The sequence below is a fragment of the Lycium ferocissimum genome, chromosome 2 (assembly GCF_029784015.1).
Source record: "Lycium ferocissimum isolate CSIRO_LF1 chromosome 2, AGI_CSIRO_Lferr_CH_V1, whole genome shotgun sequence".
NCBI classification, from domain to species: Eukaryota; Viridiplantae; Streptophyta; class Magnoliopsida; order Solanales; family Solanaceae; genus Lycium; species Lycium ferocissimum.
The window spans coordinates 47,986,803-48,004,462 of NC_081343.1; the positions used below are offsets into that span (position 1 = coordinate 47,986,803).

Sequence of the window (17,660 nt, forward strand, 5' to 3'; positions counted from 1 at the left end):
CATATACTTATGTTCCACGACATAACAATTACTCATACTTAAACGAAGAAAATAGAAAGCGAAAACTAGTAACAGTTTATCTGGATGGAAGTGAAGAGAAAAAAAAAACTTGATGTCCAGCTCTTTAATCAGTGGGACAAAGCTAGTCTTATCTCTATTTTACTTGCATGTTACAAGCAAGGCAGAGGGAATAGAAAATTCTCCACACCTTTCTTCTCTTTACTTTGAAAACAAATTGTAAAAACATACTATTGTTTCACAATGCATTCCCTATAATAAGAACGTAAAATACAACTTAAAGATCTCTTGTGGAACATTACTGTGTATTAAATAAAAAATTTGTGTGAATGAGGTCTATAAAATCCCAGCTTTGTGAAGCAACCTATTGCAATCTCAATCCTAGCTCCTCACATAGCTATTCCTTGTGTTATCTAGTTTGCTTTTCTAATCATCGCAATATGCCATCAAGTGATAAAGTAAGTGTCTTATGTTAATAAATTCTGCTTATGTTACATTTACTAGCGTCAATCTCGATCAGAGAGGCGAAGCTACTTTTGTCCGAGGGCGAATTAATTGATATGAAAAAATGCGCTATACAGATATGTTTTTAATATACATACTATATATGTTGAATCCCCTTAACATTGAGTGTGTGTATGTGTGTATTTATCTTTTGAAACCTATTAGCGCAAATGCTATCTCCACAACTGATCTGTATCATATTATGTTTTGTACTTGTAGCTTGATTTTAGTTAAAAACGCAAGTATGACTATGCGAGATTTGTCTTTAAATCTACTTACCGAAAATAGTTTTTACAAAAGTCACGAGATCTCTGGCAAACATTCATGATGCACTAGGACATAAAAAGAAAAGTTTGAGACAATTCTCGCAAAGCCATTACTTGCATTTTCGCAAACCAATATTGTGTTACCCTATAAGATATTTTTACGATGACCCAAAACTAAAGTGTTAATTAAATTGAATGTGTCTGATTCACATTCATGTTTGTTTGCATAAACATAACAAGCAAAGTCAAGCCCAAATTCAAATAAAGAAATTCTTTAGCTCTAATAAAAGGCAATGCAGTAGATTTACAATTAAGCAAAAAACTAATCTGTCAGAAAAAGATGAGAAGAAGTGAGTAGATCACACAATCGCGATATTTAAGTGTTATGTTTATACTTTTGCTTTCAGTTCAAAAATGCAAGCATGTCTATGCGGTATTTATATTTATATTAATCAAACCCTAAATAGTGCGCAAAGTTGTGTTAAATTTGAAGGAAGTCAATTCTCGTGCGCAAGACGAATTCAAAAGTTGAAATTTATGGGTTTTGAATTTTAGCCTCATTGAGTTACTATGTTTTAAATTAATTTTATATATTAAATGAACATGTAACTCAACTCTACATTGTGTTCATAATTTACTGCTTTGCGAATCAAAGGTATGCGTTAAAAGAAAAAGAAAAGTCAAAACTCTATAATCAAATTGATAGTGCTCCTCTGTTTCATTCTACCACTAAGCCTATTTATTTGCTGAAGAAACTAGCAGTAGTAATTTTTCTTATTCAAAATCAAAGTTCATTATGTTTATAATGCTACTGGTTTTCGACACTTGAATTCCATGTTAATCAGTGCAAACTTCTTAAAATGATATACATAATATTAGAATAAGTGTGTGATGAGTTACACGAAATTTGAAAGGAAAAAGTACATGCTCAAATGGGTGAGAGTAGCTAATACTGTAAGTTGTTAAGCGTTAAAAATTGACTGTTACTTTTCTTACTCAAAGGGATGAGAGAGTAACTAATACAGTAAGTTGTCTAAATTACTCCTCCCATATTGATATCATTTTTGGGGATACAACGTGGGGATTCGAACCCTCACCAATAAAATGAAAGTTTAGGTAGCCAATCAACTGAGTTAATTTCAATTCATGGAATAAATGTTATGTGGATATTCTCATTATCTGCTTTAACATAATATATATGTACCAACTTTTCAAGAGAGGAGCTAGGGCTCTGATTACCAGAGATTTCTACCAGTTTTTGATAGCTCCACCCATCTCCAATATGCTATCATTTATCAGACATTAATATATTCATCTTGTAAGAATTTGAAATCTAAAAACTTTCACATTATAAAAATATAACTGAAGTGCAATTCTATGTACTGCTAACTAAACAAGCTTATTGCATGAAGAATATCACAACTTACGAGAAGGATGAAACAATACGGACAAATTCAAGTAGCATGCGTACATGATAAGTGTGAAGGAAGGAAACATACTGTATATAAGTACTTACTCCACTGTGCATATAGCCGGAACAATGGGCAAACAAACTGGAGCACCTAATACATCAAATCAAAATTTTATATAAATATTTAAACACATAATTCAACATATATAATGATCATATAGCCACTTCATTTGCTCGAAACTGTAGATTATATGAACTTCATATTAGTGTATCTAAGTACTTTCGGATTCTTGATTTGGAGAGTATTATAGGTAATGAAAGGACTTAATCGCATCTAGTAAATGATTTTATTTCCTGTGAATTAATGCTTTTACATTTTTGTATAATAGATAAAGAAAAGTAATTTGTTTAAGCAAAACATAGATATTTATTTCAACTTTTCAACTACCATATACTTAACTTTTAAAAAATCGCACAAAAACTTCTTGCAAAAATTAAATGCTGACAATTATTGACAATGAATAGACACAATATATAATTACTGGAAAAATGAAAGTAACTCCCGAAAAGTAAATGATCAATACTAATTAATGACTTGTGGTAAGACGTGATTGAGATATAATAACTTCACGCCAATGACCTTTCATTTAGTAATTTATTTATTCTATTTGTTAGAAGGTCGATTTACTATTTGGTAGTATTAAAATCAGTGGCGGATCCAGAATTTACAGGTCGTGGGTGCTTAATAATTATAGTATAAATTTCACAGTTATAATGGGTGCTCATGCCTATTTTATAGACCTTTTAAGTAATATCTATGCATAAACATAGGGAGTTGGCCAAAGCCAATAGCTGCTGAAGCACCTATATCTCCAAACGTAGGTCCGCCGCTGATTAAAATATTATAGAAATAGTATTTGGATGAGGGGTAATTTAGTCGATCAACTTTTAATGGGTATTGTCGTAATCTAACTTTCAACTATGTGGCTTCCCACTTTTAGAATCTTATAGATTATAGATATGAATTAGATTATCTATTTGTATTATCCAATCCTTAATAAATGTGGTATACATTTTAACTAATGTCATGTTGATATGTTATGTCTCACACTTTAGTGCTTCATTTGGAAAACAAAAAACCCTTAGTTCTTAACAAAAAGTTGTTATTGGTAGTTGTAAGTATGATATACATACTTTAGAAAGCATAACCAGAAAGTAATATAGCTAATCTCCACTAATATCAAGTTGTCTGACTTATTTTCTTAACTTCTCTAAAATACTTTTGATAAGTCTAAGCATCCTCCTTAATTTTCTCCACAAGATGGCGAACTACATCGAAAGGAAGCGGTTTCGGATAATAATAATCAAGGCCAGCATCCATGAATGGCTTCATCTCTTCTTCTCCACGGAAAGTCAATCCCGCAATTACGCTACGCACATGCATATCTCGAAGTTCCTTAATTGTCTACATATTTAAAAATATTTTTTATTAGTTTGTACATAAATTAGGATTAAAAAAAAAATTATGACTTATAGAAGCATACCTGACGAGCGTTTACCACTCGCATATCTAAGTCCATCAAAATCAGATCAAAGCATGCACCAGAGCGATGAGCAAGGACAACTTCTTGGCCATCTTTCGCTTCATGTGTTTCCACTCCAAATCTCCTTAGAAGTGCTTCGTGGATCATTGTAATTGTGCGGTTATCATATACCATAAGTGCTTTAAGTTTTTTTTCAACGCTGGAATTAGCATTCGAGTTGTTCAGTGAAGAAGAGGCATCATTGGATGATGACATTTTTCCTGAAATTAACATTTTATAGATCACATAATATTAGTATAAAATTAATAACCACAATTCAGCTCTTGAATAATTGAAGCAAATATTATAAGCATTTGTTTTTGGTAATAAATAACCTTAATTGCCTTAGAGACTACATAACTTTTTGTTTCGTTCAACAATCCCTTTCATTTCATATATTCGTGATTTTCACAACACTAATCGTGAGGTTGTCTAATTGTCTTTAACTTGAAATTAATCTTATCCCACTATTGAAATCTTTTCCAAATGACAAAAACTAATTTTGGTTCGCATCATATATATGCAAGTGTCATGTCTTATGAACACCTTTTTAATACATCTATAATAATAGCTCGAGTACTATAATTGCAATTCTACATGCTCACTCCAACACACCATATAGGAATTCAAGGATACATTACAACATGTTGAGTATTTTATCATAAGACATTTTCAAATGAAACATAGCTACTTTTCTTAAAATAAGATTCAAATTCTTTCAAGTTAACCATAATTTATGTTTTTTATTCAAAGAAATGGCTAAAATATTTTATTCTCCAACTAACATGAAATATGGATGATGGGCCTCAAAAAAAACAAGAAAAAAAGGAATGAAATCCATAAACAAAAATGACAAACTAATCGGGCGACATTATTACCTTTCTTTTGCCTAGAATGAAAACTTGAATGTTTTACCTTGATAGTACTCAAGCAAGTGCGCCTGACATCTGTATATATAGAGAAATAAAAAGCAATTGTACTTTCTCATTAGTCACATTTGCAAAGTTTATTAATGATAATTTGCCAAAAGAGTCATTACAACGAAGATTTGAATCACCCGACTAGATGTTGTCATTAGATTTTTTGGTAATATGTAAACAAACTATGTAGAATAGGAAAGAAGCATTTACGAATATGCAAATAGTGATATCTCATTCCGCGAAAAAAGGAAATAAGCATTTACGAAGATGCAAATAGTGTTATCTCACTCCGGGAAAACAAGAAAGAAGCATTTACGAAGATGCAAATACTATTATCTCATTCCGCGAAAATAGGAAATAGGCATTTACGAAGATGCAAGTAGTGCTATCTCACTGTGGGAAAACAGGCGAGAAGCATTTACAAAGATGGAAATAGCACTATCTCACTTCGGGAAAACAGGAAAGAAGCATTTACGAAGATGCAAATATTGTTATCTCATTTCACGGATTTGCATTGCTTTTGAAATGTATTTTGACAATATTTTCAAGTCAAATTATGTTTTTCCAGCAATAAATTTGTTATCTGTCCTTTTTGGATATCTATGCAGAAGATTTGATTTCCTTATTTCATGTCAAATAGTAAACGCAAAAGGGTCAAAAATGCCCCTAACGTAATGAAAATAGTTTAAATTTGCCTTGCTTCCACCTGTTGGACGATAATTGCCCTTGACGTTTATTTTTGAGTTAAGAAAGTCCCTCCTTCCATCTAGTGGACCCAAATTGCCCTTTATGGTAAATAAAAATCCTTTCTTTTAACGAAATTATGAAATGAAATGTATGTGGATCTAATAAAATAGGTGGTAATGATTTATTGGTCCACGTAGATATAAGATTCAACCCATAAATAACCTGATCCATTCTAATGTAATTGTTTGGGTGAATAAGAACCCACCATTGTTAAAGGATGAAAAAGTTGAATTGGACCTAGATCTGGAATTTATTGGAGCTTATTTGCACCACTTTTGAACCATAAAAAGTATCTTCAAACAATGAAGACATTGTTAAATTCATTTAATCACTAAACGTGAAGCATCGAAGAAACTAAGTACGAACATATAATTTCCAATTGTTTTGGGCTAACTTAGATGAGTCGGTTTATTTATGGCTAGAGCCACATGGATCAATAAATTAGTGTCACATATTTAAGAGACCCACTTGTGACATCTCCTAATTCCGTTAAAAGAAGGTTATTTTTACACCCAAATTAATGTTAAGGCAATTGGGGTCAGCAAAGCATTTGTAGCTTAAATTTTTTACGTTAAAGGCAATTACAGTCTAATAGATGAGAGGAAGACTAATTTAAATTATTTTCAATACGTTAGGACATTTTTGACCCTTTTTTGAATGCATATCTCATGGAAGTTGCTTCCCGTTCTTTTATCTTTTTCTCTATGCTGTTTCTGGAAGATCTTAAGGTATTTGAAAAGAACATTAATAATTAACTAGTAAAATTTCTTACTTTCCACACGTTTCTTCAATTGCATTTCCTATTATTGGGATCCAACTCTTTTTGGTTTCTTCAATTTCTCAAGTTCTTACATAGATGAGTGATATATATTCCATTTTATTATTAATGATTCACATTTAATTAATTAAAACATAATCAGAGCTATAACTAGGATATATGTATTTCCATGTATGCAGATCTTGCATGTCTATTTTGACTTGAAAGTTTGAAATAGCATCTTAAACCCTGTATAGCTAAATTTATATTTCTAACCACACCTAAGCTCTGTATATTTATAATATTGGTTGTAGTAGTGGCAATAGCAAAACAACTCATCATAAGGGGCCATATGGAAGTGAAGAAAAAAAAAAATGCATGAACAAGAGAAAGCCATTGCCTCGTTTCCCACTTTTCTTGGTTGAACCTATGCTTATACTATAATTTCAAAAATTGTAAAAACATACTATTGTTTCACAAAGCATTCCCTATAATAAGAGCGTAAAATACAACTCAAAGATCTCGTCTTCTTTCGCTTTTGAAAATGTTACGGAACACTTGAAATAGAAAACAGTGGAGAGTGGCAAGACTCAAAATTACAGCATCCACAATGCTGAGCTTTTCTCCATTACAGGTTGCTTGATTCCATCTGAATTGTATTATCAACGATTTGCAGCCCATTTTCTGAGGCAATGATTGCTGTGCACCTGAATAATCCAGTGAAGTAGAAACAAAATTAAGGGAAAGCTGAAAGATGGCAGAAGAGAAAATAAAATAAATGAAGTAACATTATTTCTTCTCAGGATACTATGTTAAATATAAGAAAAGAAACATTTCTTGCTTGTGCATCATTCCCCAATCATATGTGATTTTAAGCAAAAACAAACTGGCCCAAATTCTTCTTCTTGACTTTAGAATGCTATGCAGCATTATAAAGACCGTCCAAATCTATATATCCTTGCCCTTCCATACCAAAGAGAATTGAAGAGCCAATAAATATAGCCGGGATCGGAGCAGGAAGAAACAACTCCAAAGAAACCCCTTGATCGCCCAATAAGATCATGATTCTTACTGTTCCAACAAATGACTTCTGAGGCCAAAGTTCCAAATCTATTTTGTAAAGGTTGAACCAATTTGTGTGTTTACACTTGAAGCCATTGGACTACACATGTAGGACACGAATGCATGACCATTGAGCCCAAGGAACGAATGAATGGAATCCTTGGCGGTGTATAAACTTGTAGACTTCTTCACATGATGTAAGAAGACAAACATTTCTTTCTGGAACACTCCAAAATGTTTCACACAAATTCAAAGATCACCACTTACGTGTTGTTAAAAGCAAGTTTCAAGAATTTAAGCATTAAAACCTTAAAAGCTAAACAGTTTATCCACATTTATTAATTCTTTATGACTGTTCCCCCAAACAGAGTACAACTCTATGCAATGAACAAAAAGTGTGACTGCAAAAACATGAAAAAGAGAAGATCACTAGACTTAAATCCAATATCCATCCAACATTATCATGTGTCAAGCATAATGAATGCAAAAACACGAAATAGATGAGATCACTAAAGTGGTTGCAGAACTAACGGGTTCCTGAAGATAACACCATGTTCCACAACACCATCAATTTGATCAAGAGTTTTAGCCACCTCAACTGCCATATGAACAATAGGAGATAAACAGTTAGCGTCAAACAAGTTGAACAAGAGTGGCACAGAATAATTCAGAGATGGAGATATACCAAGGCTTTCTATTGGAGATGTAAATATGACATCAAGAATGTTGTGCCCTTCTTTTGTGACTAAAGGGAAATCACCTCCCAGAGGATCTGCATACCCTATAGCTGGCCTCCTCCAAACCTGCATAAAGAAACAAAAATTATTTACCAGTATGACATAATAATGGAAAGAGAATCCATTATGTTCCCAGAAGATTTCTGATGGACCTTCAAATATTACTTCGATGAAGTTGGTTCATATATTGTCACAAATTCTCCAATAGGGGTTGAAACAGAAGTCAGTATTTAACGCCCAATACTATGTACAAAACCCTTCAATTTAAGATGGCCCATCAGACATTAGCAGTGTAATGACCTCACTGAGTGGTTTTCTTTGTTATGGCGCTCAAGTTGGTGGCGATAAACCTGGTGTTTTTAGCTAAAAGAAAAGAAGATACTTCTCAACTTACAGTATGTAACAGATGATTTGGTTGACAAAGTGTGATCCACAATCCAAAATTAGCTGCATGTTTGGGGAAGTGATGTGATTAAAACTAAGTCACTGTTGTTGGTTCACTATTTTCCCGTTGTTTCTTGTAGAATGCCTTTTTTCTTATTCTCATACTCTCCCACTTTCTACATCATACTACTCTTGCTACCAAAAAGATGATTTCACTTAACAATCTCTCTGTTATCCGATTCCTGATTAATATAGCACATACACCAAAACCAAAGTTAAACATGCATTCTGCTTATATCAGGTGCAGTGTCTAAAGATGAAAGAAGATTAGTCTATAATGTGAAGCTTGAAAGTGGGACTTTTGCATAAAAAGTCAATAACTTTCTTTTAGTAGAAAGAGAAGTTTAATAGTGGGCTTTTTACATCAAAAGTCAAGAACTTCCCTTTGCAGGAAACAGCATTACTTTGCACTCGACTGAAAATCGACATACTTTGAAGTAGTAAACCAGAAACAAGATATAATAAGAGTGGCACCTACTCGGTGATGCCATATTTGTGGCTAATGGATATGTAAACAGGATAGAAGGTTACCAAGGAGATACAGAACATCACTAACATTTTGGTAATTAATTAAGCTAAAAAGACAAGTCTCTAGCATATAGGCTTTTAGATCTTATGTCCTATAACATTTAACAATTTCCAGAGGAAGCAACCAGCTGAGATATATTATGCATGAAAAGCAGAATGATTGTAACCTAATTGTGCTTGTTGGATTGCTAATAAGCAAAACAAATGCTTCAGTATAACAACATGCCTCAATAATACAAAAGGAAAGAAATAAAACAGAAAGATGAGGAGAAAATACAATATGAAAGACTGATAGATATTACGTAGTTTATAGGTGCCCGAAATTTTATATCTCCTGAAGATGAAAAAAGGAGAGTCTACAATCTAAACAAAATAATATCTCAAAGATGACTACAAATTTAGCTCATGGCGCTGGCAAAGAGGTCCAGCAACCCCATTCCTCGCATAAACTATAATTGAGGTGAAAAGTACGGAAGTAAAAAAGAGAAGGGAAAGAGGAAGAAAAGGATCATTTCCTTTGGTCCATAGGAAATAAGTGGAGGCAAATGTGATGCAATTATCTAATATCCAGAAGACTATCATTAAGAAAGAATATTACTTTGCCTGGAAAAAATATCCTATCTTGGTCTTTTGCAAATAATAACAGGCAATACATGATTAGGCTTTACCTCTGCATCTCCTAGAAAGAGGTCGTCTATTTCTTCGGCTGTTTCAAGCCAGTTAACCTGAGAAGTAAATAAGCTAAATGAGGATAGTTCTCGCCCTTTGAGCTACACTTGTTCATCAGCATTCAGTAGAATATTTGGTAAGGAACTTACAGATTTGATTAGTACTGGAATTGAACCTTCTACACTGCCCTTGAATTTTTTTTCCTTTATAATAAATATCAGTTGATCAGCTGCTTCCAAAATAGTCTGCATCCATATTAGCCAATGCAGCCTCATAAGAAGTCAGTGGATAATACAGAAGATAACAAAAGATAAAGGAACTTCAAGCTGAAACACTAAAAGAAACAATAATATGTTATAAATCAAGATAATAAGTACAAAAGAGAGACAAATAGCGGTGAATACATAACAACCAGATGAAATATGACCAGACCTTCTCTTTAATTATAGAATCATCACCCTGCAGTTTTCGAAGACCAACGATTGCAGCAAGTGTTTCTTCTTCCATAATGTCAGCTTCATCAAATGCTAGATCAATCTATGTAAGAAACATAGAAAAGTTTGCACAAATCATTTCAGCTTCAATGAAATAATTCAGTAAGTGACAAAAAAGAGCAAAATCCCCGGTTATAAGGCTTTAAAGATTCACTACTTAAATCAGAGCAACAAAATCATGAGGAACTTTACTAATTACTATGACTTTAGTTCTCTCTTTCGCGAATGTAATACAATTTACACCCCACCCCCCCACCCCCCAAAAAAAAAATCGAAGATCTTCTATTGCTCACTCCATTAATAATTGCATGATGGAATGAGACTAAACCAAATAGGTATATTGAATTTGACTGAAATCTGAATGCATATGCAGGTCCAAGATGTGACTCAATGCTCAAAATTTTAAATAAGTCCTAAAGCAATCTTCTAAGAAAGAATCTTAGTAGTGGTACGCACCTTATAACTATCATCATACTGTTCCAACGGGATTCCTGCCTTCGCTGCTTCACTTGCACTGCCAACACATCTGCATCAGAGTGTCCTGATTACTCCTAATGGAAAAACAAACAAACTCAATAACAAGGCTTTCCATCAGTCATCACATTAAAAGCAGGAAATTTTTAGGAAAGCTATATAAAGATCTAAGGGAGAAAGTTACAAGTAAAACAAATAAGAAGGGCAAACTAGTTAATCAAATACATAACATTCAGCTAGTAGTTCAGACTAAACTCTAGGTGTGTTTGGTATGATAAAAATGTTTTCTTGGAAAATATTCTCGCTGGTGAAATCATGTCAAGTGTTTGGTTCTCTTTTGAAAATGTTTTCCAGAAGAAACTAGGGTGTGTTTGGGCTCAAATAGAGTGGAATGTTTACAAAGAGATTCATATAGAAAACCTTAATTTTTGGGGAATTGACTGGGAAGGGGGAAATGACTTCCCCTCATTTATGAGTGGGAGCTATTTTCAAATATCCAGTGTAGTACTCTATATCATTTGTTTTAACCAATATTTAGACATTATCTTCACATTGATACTGAAAAATATCAAGAATACATTATCATCACTCCCAATCCTCTACTTGTACTGTTTCATATGTCAACTATACATCTAACAAACACTGGAAATGATCCAGAAAATGATATTCCAAGATAAACCTTTGTTCAATACACAGTAAAACGAAAGTTGAAGAGGAAACAGGATGGATAAAAACAGTATAACATGGAGTATGCCTATTCAACCTATGAGTTAATCTACATTATGAGCTACAACAAACAAAAACACGAAACCAATACAAGCCAAACTTAGATTTTATGATCATATCATAATTCCCTTTTTTATTTTTTCCTTTCCGAACAAAGTAAACAATCTATACACAGTTGGAGAATACGACAATCGAAGCAAAATACTCCCTCCGTTTCAAATTGTTTGTCTTACTTTCCTTTTAGTCCGTTTGATAAAGAATGTCTCTTTCCTTTTTTGGCAACTCTCCAAATCTAACTTTCCACATGACACGTTTAAGACCACAAGATTACCGGGCATTTTGATATATTCTACATATCTTTTAGTTTAAGACCACAAGATTAAAAAGTATTCTTTACTTTCTTAAATTCTGTGCCAAGCCAAAACCAGACGAAAAAATGAAATGGAGGGAGTAACATCTTTATGTTAAAGGGACTACAACCAAGAAGCATATATTCAGGCACTTTTGACATTTGAACTTACGTTGGTATGCCAGTAACATCTTTTAAAGCACCAGCCCGGAGTTGCTGACCAAGATATTGTATAGCCAAAGTAGAAGCATTACCTGAACCCAATCCAATTACCATACCATTCTTCACATATGAATCCACCTACAATACAAAGAAAGAGATCAACACACATGTTTTACAAGTTTCCAGAAGTTTTTAGAGTTTTGATCTTTAAGCAAAATCCTGAAAAGGGTAAAGAAGAAAAAAAAGGATAAGGAGTGTTACGGCGTGTTTGGCAGCTAGGAAGAGATCATCAGGGAGACTACAACGAGTAGCAAAACGCTGGAGGGACTTTCTTGATGATGTGAAATGAGCTTGCTTTTGAGTTTGCAGAGTTGAAGAAGAAAGAAATGGTGTTGCCCAAGTCATAGCCATAGCCATGTTTCTTACTTGTTTAGCTTCTGTATCACCTTAATCACATCACCATCAGCTAATATTAATATTTTCCATCTGTTTTTTGAAAGAGATAAGAGGGCGCCACGGCCACCCACACAATTGTCATTTCTTTTAATTCCCTCAGTTCCACTATTTTTCATTTTTAGTATGAATTTAATACTATACATTTTTTAGTTTCTGTAAAAAAATAAAATAAAAAAAAAAAAAAGGTAGGAGTAGCATATTTAGAAATATTGTACTAAAAAAAAAAATATTGTACTAAATTAAAAATATCTTAAGAAATATTATCAAAGAATAACTGTTTACCCCTTAAAAAGGTAACAATTAAATTTGTATGTGGTTTAAAGGATATGCGACTTGATTCGTTTAGAGAGCAAAAGAATAACAATAACGAAACGAAGATTGCGAATAGAAAAGTAAGAAATAGCCTAAATGCCGATTGCAACGAGTGGCCCGGACTGAGGCCAGAACTCCTCGAACCAATCTGTGGAAGTTATATCACTTTGATGCTTTACAGAACTTTGAGACCAAAATTTTAGTGTAATTGTGTAGAAGATAGTAAAAACGAGGTGGGCTATGAGGATTTACTCCCCCCCCCCCCCCCCCCAATTTGTAGTACAAGTAGTTGTGTTTGACAAGGTAACTAAATCAATCATGGATAGAGATCCCCGAAATCTCGAGCTTGACAGCTGTAGGACGCGCCGTGTGGAGTGAAATCCGCAACGGACCGGATTTCTCGCACCATCATCAACCAGAATCGCACTCTTCGAGAATTGTTGTGCCCGGGTGTCTGAGTCCGAAATCTTCCTATCTGATTAGACGAGCTCAATTAACCACTGACCCTCATTTTTAATTCAGGCCGTTGGTCCTTTGGGTCGGGGTCGCAGACCCCGATTTTTACCGTATTCGATAACATCTTTTAACTTCTCAAACAGTAATGTTATCACGCAATTGTATACGCTCCCATTTAACTTTTTGAAGTTAAAATTTGAAAATTTTAGTTTTTGAGGTTGTGATTTTTGAAATTTGAAGTTATTTTTGGACATGGATTTACTTGAAAAGAATTTGAAGTTTCGCGAGTGGAAGCCCCAAAAATACAAAAGCTGATTTGGACCAGTTTTTGGAACTTGAAATTTTTTTTAAGACAAATTTTCAAAATTTGATCCAAAATATATAGCCAAACAGATATTTAAAGATAAATTTTCAAAATCTGATCCAAAAATTGTGGCCAAACGCTAGCTTAATTTACTACAAATTTGATAGGTGCTATTTGGACACCGCTATTTAATTTATATTCAGTTATTTTAAAAGTTTACACATCTATTTAATTCGAAGCAACTTCAAATATACAGTGTTTGAAGTTTTATATAATTTAATGTAATGCATTTTCTGTCTAAAATTCAAGTGAAATGAATGAACTTCAACCTTATGTGAATAAACTTCAGGCAAAAATGCCTAAGTTTTAGGCAAAAATGATTCAATTTGAACAATTTGAGGCAAAGATGGCTAAATTTTAGCCGTATGAAACTTTGCCTGAGGTTAGACTTTGTTGTGACTAACTTCAGATTTCACGTGGCTGAAGTTATTTTGAAGTAGTAAACGCGCAGAAATTTAGAAACTTGAACATAACTTAAACAATGGCACCAAAATTGGATATGTGTGCACTTTCCCTTTAATTTATGACCGATTGTTGGTTTAGACCCAAAGCTGGTTTATTTCATTTTTTTGCACGGATTGCCCTTCTTTTGGGGTGGTCTTTAAATTTTGCCCCTCATATTTGTGGTCTTTAAATTATGCCTCTCATATTGCTGGTCTTTAATTTTTGCCTTCGCATTGCAACTACGGCGTTCACGCAGAAATCATGAGGTTTTGAGTTCAAACCCCCGCTCAAGCATAAATTTAAAAAAAAAAATTGCAAGGCAAGGTTTGGGTCGCGTGTATGCCGGACCCGGCATACTCTTGTTAAGGAATTACCAAATTTATGGACCCGCATACTCATGCCTTATGGGAGACTTGGCATAAGTATGCGGCCCGCAAAAACTTTGGTAATTCCTTAACAAGTTTATGCGGTGGGGGCATACTTTTAACGGGCAAACTTTTATGGGACCGCATAAACTTGTAAAGGAATTACCAAAAGTTATCTTGGGACCCAAAGATACTTATGCCAAGTACCGCCCATAAGGCATAAGTATCTCGGGTCCGCATAACTTTGGTAATTCCTTCACAAGTGTATGCGGTGGGGGCATAGCGAAATTTAAACTCTGCCTTGCGAATTTTTTAAAAAATTTTGACTGTGTGGGGGTTCGAACCTGGAATTCATGGGTTTTAGCCCAAGGGTAAAATTTAAAGATTTCAAATATGTGGGGCAAAATTTAAAGACCACCCCAAAAGAAGGGCAATTCTGTGAATTGACCGGTTTATTTTCTCAAGTGATGACCCATTTCACGGGTGGAATTTTCTTCTTTTTTTTGTGCGGATTGCCCTTCTTTTGGAGTGGTCTTTAAATTTTGCCCCTCATATTTGTGGTCTTTCAATTATGCCCCTCATATTGCTGGTCTTTAATTTTTGCCCTTTGCGTTGCAACCCTGAGCGTTCACGCAAAAATCATGAGGTTCTGAGTTTGAACCCCCGCTCAAGCATAAATTAAAAAAAAAATTGCAAGGCAAGATTTGGGTCGCGTGTATGCCGGACCCGGCATACATTTGTTAAGGAATTACCAAAGTTATGCCGGACCCGGCATACTCTGCCTTATGGGCAGACTTGGCATAAGTATGCCGGGTCCGGCATAACTTTGGTAATTCCTTAACAATTTTATGCCGGGCCCGGCATAACTTTGATAATTTTTTAACATGTTTATGCTGGGTCAGCCATATTTATGGACAAACTTTTAATGGGACCAGACCAGTAAATCATAACAAATCAATAAAGAATGTGGATGTTCTGTTCTACCTAAATGTATCTTAATGCATATTCAGGTCTTAAAATGTTGCGAATGTACCTCAGTCTGTTAGTATTTGCACTTACCAAGTTGTGCAAATTGACACATCCTACAATGCACCAGTAGATAAAATATAAAAATAATATCAGCCTTTTATGAGCATGCTTTGTTTACGCCAATGTATGATATGTTTCTTTCCCAACATATCTTGCTTTCCGATGTTAAGTTCAATTTGGTTGCCAATATGCGGAGTTTGAACTAACCAAATTTGGCTTATAAAACAAAGTCTATGTGTAACACCTCGTACTTTAATGTAAGCTTTAACCATAATCCTAGACTTGAGAAATCAGATAAAGAATGTGGGAGTTGGAAATTTCCTGTTCCGTTGTGATATAGTGGTTTACGCCCATGAACAGTGGACGTATTTCAGTTTACGGGCCGTAAACCAACTCGTAAACTGAAACCAAGAATTTCTGAACATTCTGGAATTTGACATTTTGAGGTCATATGGTTAAATACGGACCGTATTTCACTTTACGGCCCGTATTTCAAAACGTGTTTGGAATTTGAGAAAACTTCCTTGATGAAAGTTGTAGAGCATTGAAATACCTTTCCAACGGTATCTTACGGGGGTCAAACGGACATCTGTGCAAAAAGTTATGGCCATTTTACTGGAAGAGAGGCGGTGCGATGCAGAATCAAAATACGGACCGTAAATCAATTTACGGCCCGTAAACTGAATTTACGACCAGCACTGTTCAGGTCGTAATTTGCAATTTCACGGGACAGTATATATTCATCCATATCAGTTCAACTCATTATTTTTCACTCCCTCAAGCCCTAGAACGACTTCCTACCCTCTCCCTTCATCAAGAACACCAAGGTAAGCCTATTCTAATTATTCCAACTCCATTCTAACATATATCCTTGTCATCTAAACAAGAAATTGTCATTCTAAAACTAGGGTTTTCAAGAAAACCCATCTCAAGGATCAAGAATTCAAGGTTTTGGAAATCTCCTTCAAAGCTCAAGTATTTAATTCAAGTTTTGGAGCAACTAAGGTATGTAGAGTTACTATCTACGTGTGGGAACATCATTGTTCTTCCCCACGCCTCAAAATCCATAAAATTATGATTTCTCTACTAAACTAGGTTTCAATACAAAACTAGGGTTTCAATACCATGCTCATGATAACCCTAGGTCCATGTCCATGATTATATTATGTATGAATTGTTATAATTCCATCATTGTGTTCTTAATATTTCTTTATGATTATTGAGAATCCGTCCGTAATCTATGAAAACTCATATCTTGTATTCCATGGGTTCTTGCATGCATGTTTTTGACTAAGAATGATTGTTTCATGAATATCCTACATATCTACAAGTTTTCATGCAAATGTATTACATAATTACTTTCATGTTATGATACAAGATACATACTCTCTAAATACAAGTTATTTCATGAAACCACGTTTACAAGTTATTTCATGATATCCATGTACAAGCAAGTTATATTCATGAAAACCATGGGCGCAAGTGCCACTTATTTTACATGTTCATGTTTTTGGGAGTTGCATTAATTACCGAGAAGGCTTCAAACACGAAACTACGTAGCCCCGTGGGATGAGGATTGTTCCACCCATGCTTAGGACGATCTCTCAAAATGACCGGATCCTTTCATAATATTATTAAATCTCATGTCCCCGGCAAGGTATGAGTGTTCTCACGGGTAGGACGCAAGTACCGGACCATGTTGTCGGTTATATTTACTGCTCTCCCTACTCACGATACTTTACACATGTTATATATGTATATGTACTTATGCTCATGATCAGGTTTCAGCTCAGTCTCTGTTATGTTATTATCATGTCCCATGTTATTTCTTTCAGTTGCTTTACATACCAGTACATTCAACGTGCCGACGTCCCCTTTATTGCCGGGCCCGCATTTCACGATGCGGTACGGATTTACAGACGACGCCCGCTCGGTAGGATCTGCACGTACCAGCTTATTGGTGAGCCCCATCTCATTCGGGGTTTAGACATTGTCATTCTTTAATTAGTTTTGCATCTAAAGGTATGCTGGGGGCCTTGTCCCAGCAAGTATGTTTTCCAGTCAAGATTCACAATTAGAGGTTTCATAGACTAGTCAGTTAGTTATGTTAGACATGCAAGGTGTTTAGCCATCTTTGGCTCAACTCATGTTATTTCCGCATTCATGATTTAAACAAGTATTTCATTAAATTATTATGACATCTCATGTTTTATAAAAGCTCATCACGTTCATGCTATATTTCCGCTCATGTATGCCTCATGATGATTCAGCAAGCCATGTGGTTCGCTCGGTCACATGCAGTATGGCACCGAGTGCCGTGTTCAGCCCAGGCCATGGTTCGGGGCGTGACACTATGTCTTAAGGAAAAGTTATGCCTTATGGG

General features: G+C 34.6%; 2 protein-coding genes across 3 annotated transcripts; both read right to left on the reverse strand.

Moving 5' to 3' along the window:
• Nucleotides 1-265: 265 nt before the first annotated feature.
• On the reverse strand, nt 266-12,381 carry LOC132041479 (probable ribose-5-phosphate isomerase 4, chloroplastic). 2 transcript variants are annotated; one of them, XR_009411072.1, is made up of 10 exons: nt 12,113-12,381; nt 11,862-11,989; nt 10,597-10,666; nt 10,079-10,183; nt 9,796-9,891; nt 9,646-9,702; nt 7,954-8,071; nt 7,800-7,866; nt 6,717-6,913; nt 266-294 (listed from the first exon to the last, which is right to left on the reverse strand). XR_009411072.1 is itself a non-coding variant. In XM_059432191.1 (9 exons), exons 1-9 carry the CDS (start codon nt 12,266-12,268, stop codon nt 6,835-6,837), a joined length of 876 nt encoding a protein of 291 aa, XP_059288174.1. In that variant the 5' UTR covers nt 12,269-12,381; the 3' UTR covers nt 6,586-6,834. The 2 variants fall into 2 exon arrangements, 1 of the variants encoding a protein (XP_059288174.1); XM_059432191.1 differs by lacking the exon at nt 266-294 and having other exon boundaries at nt 6,586-6,913.
• LOC132048141 (two-component response regulator 24-like) lies at nt 3,332-4,723 on the reverse strand. Its single transcript, XM_059439064.1, has 3 exons — nt 4,661-4,723; nt 3,744-4,003; nt 3,332-3,664 (listed from the first exon to the last, which is right to left on the reverse strand). Exons 2-3 carry the CDS (start codon nt 3,996-3,998, stop codon nt 3,491-3,493), a joined length of 429 nt encoding a protein of 142 aa, XP_059295047.1. The 5' UTR covers nt 3,999-4,003; nt 4,661-4,723; the 3' UTR covers nt 3,332-3,490.
• Nucleotides 12,382-17,660: the final 5,279 nt, after the last annotated feature.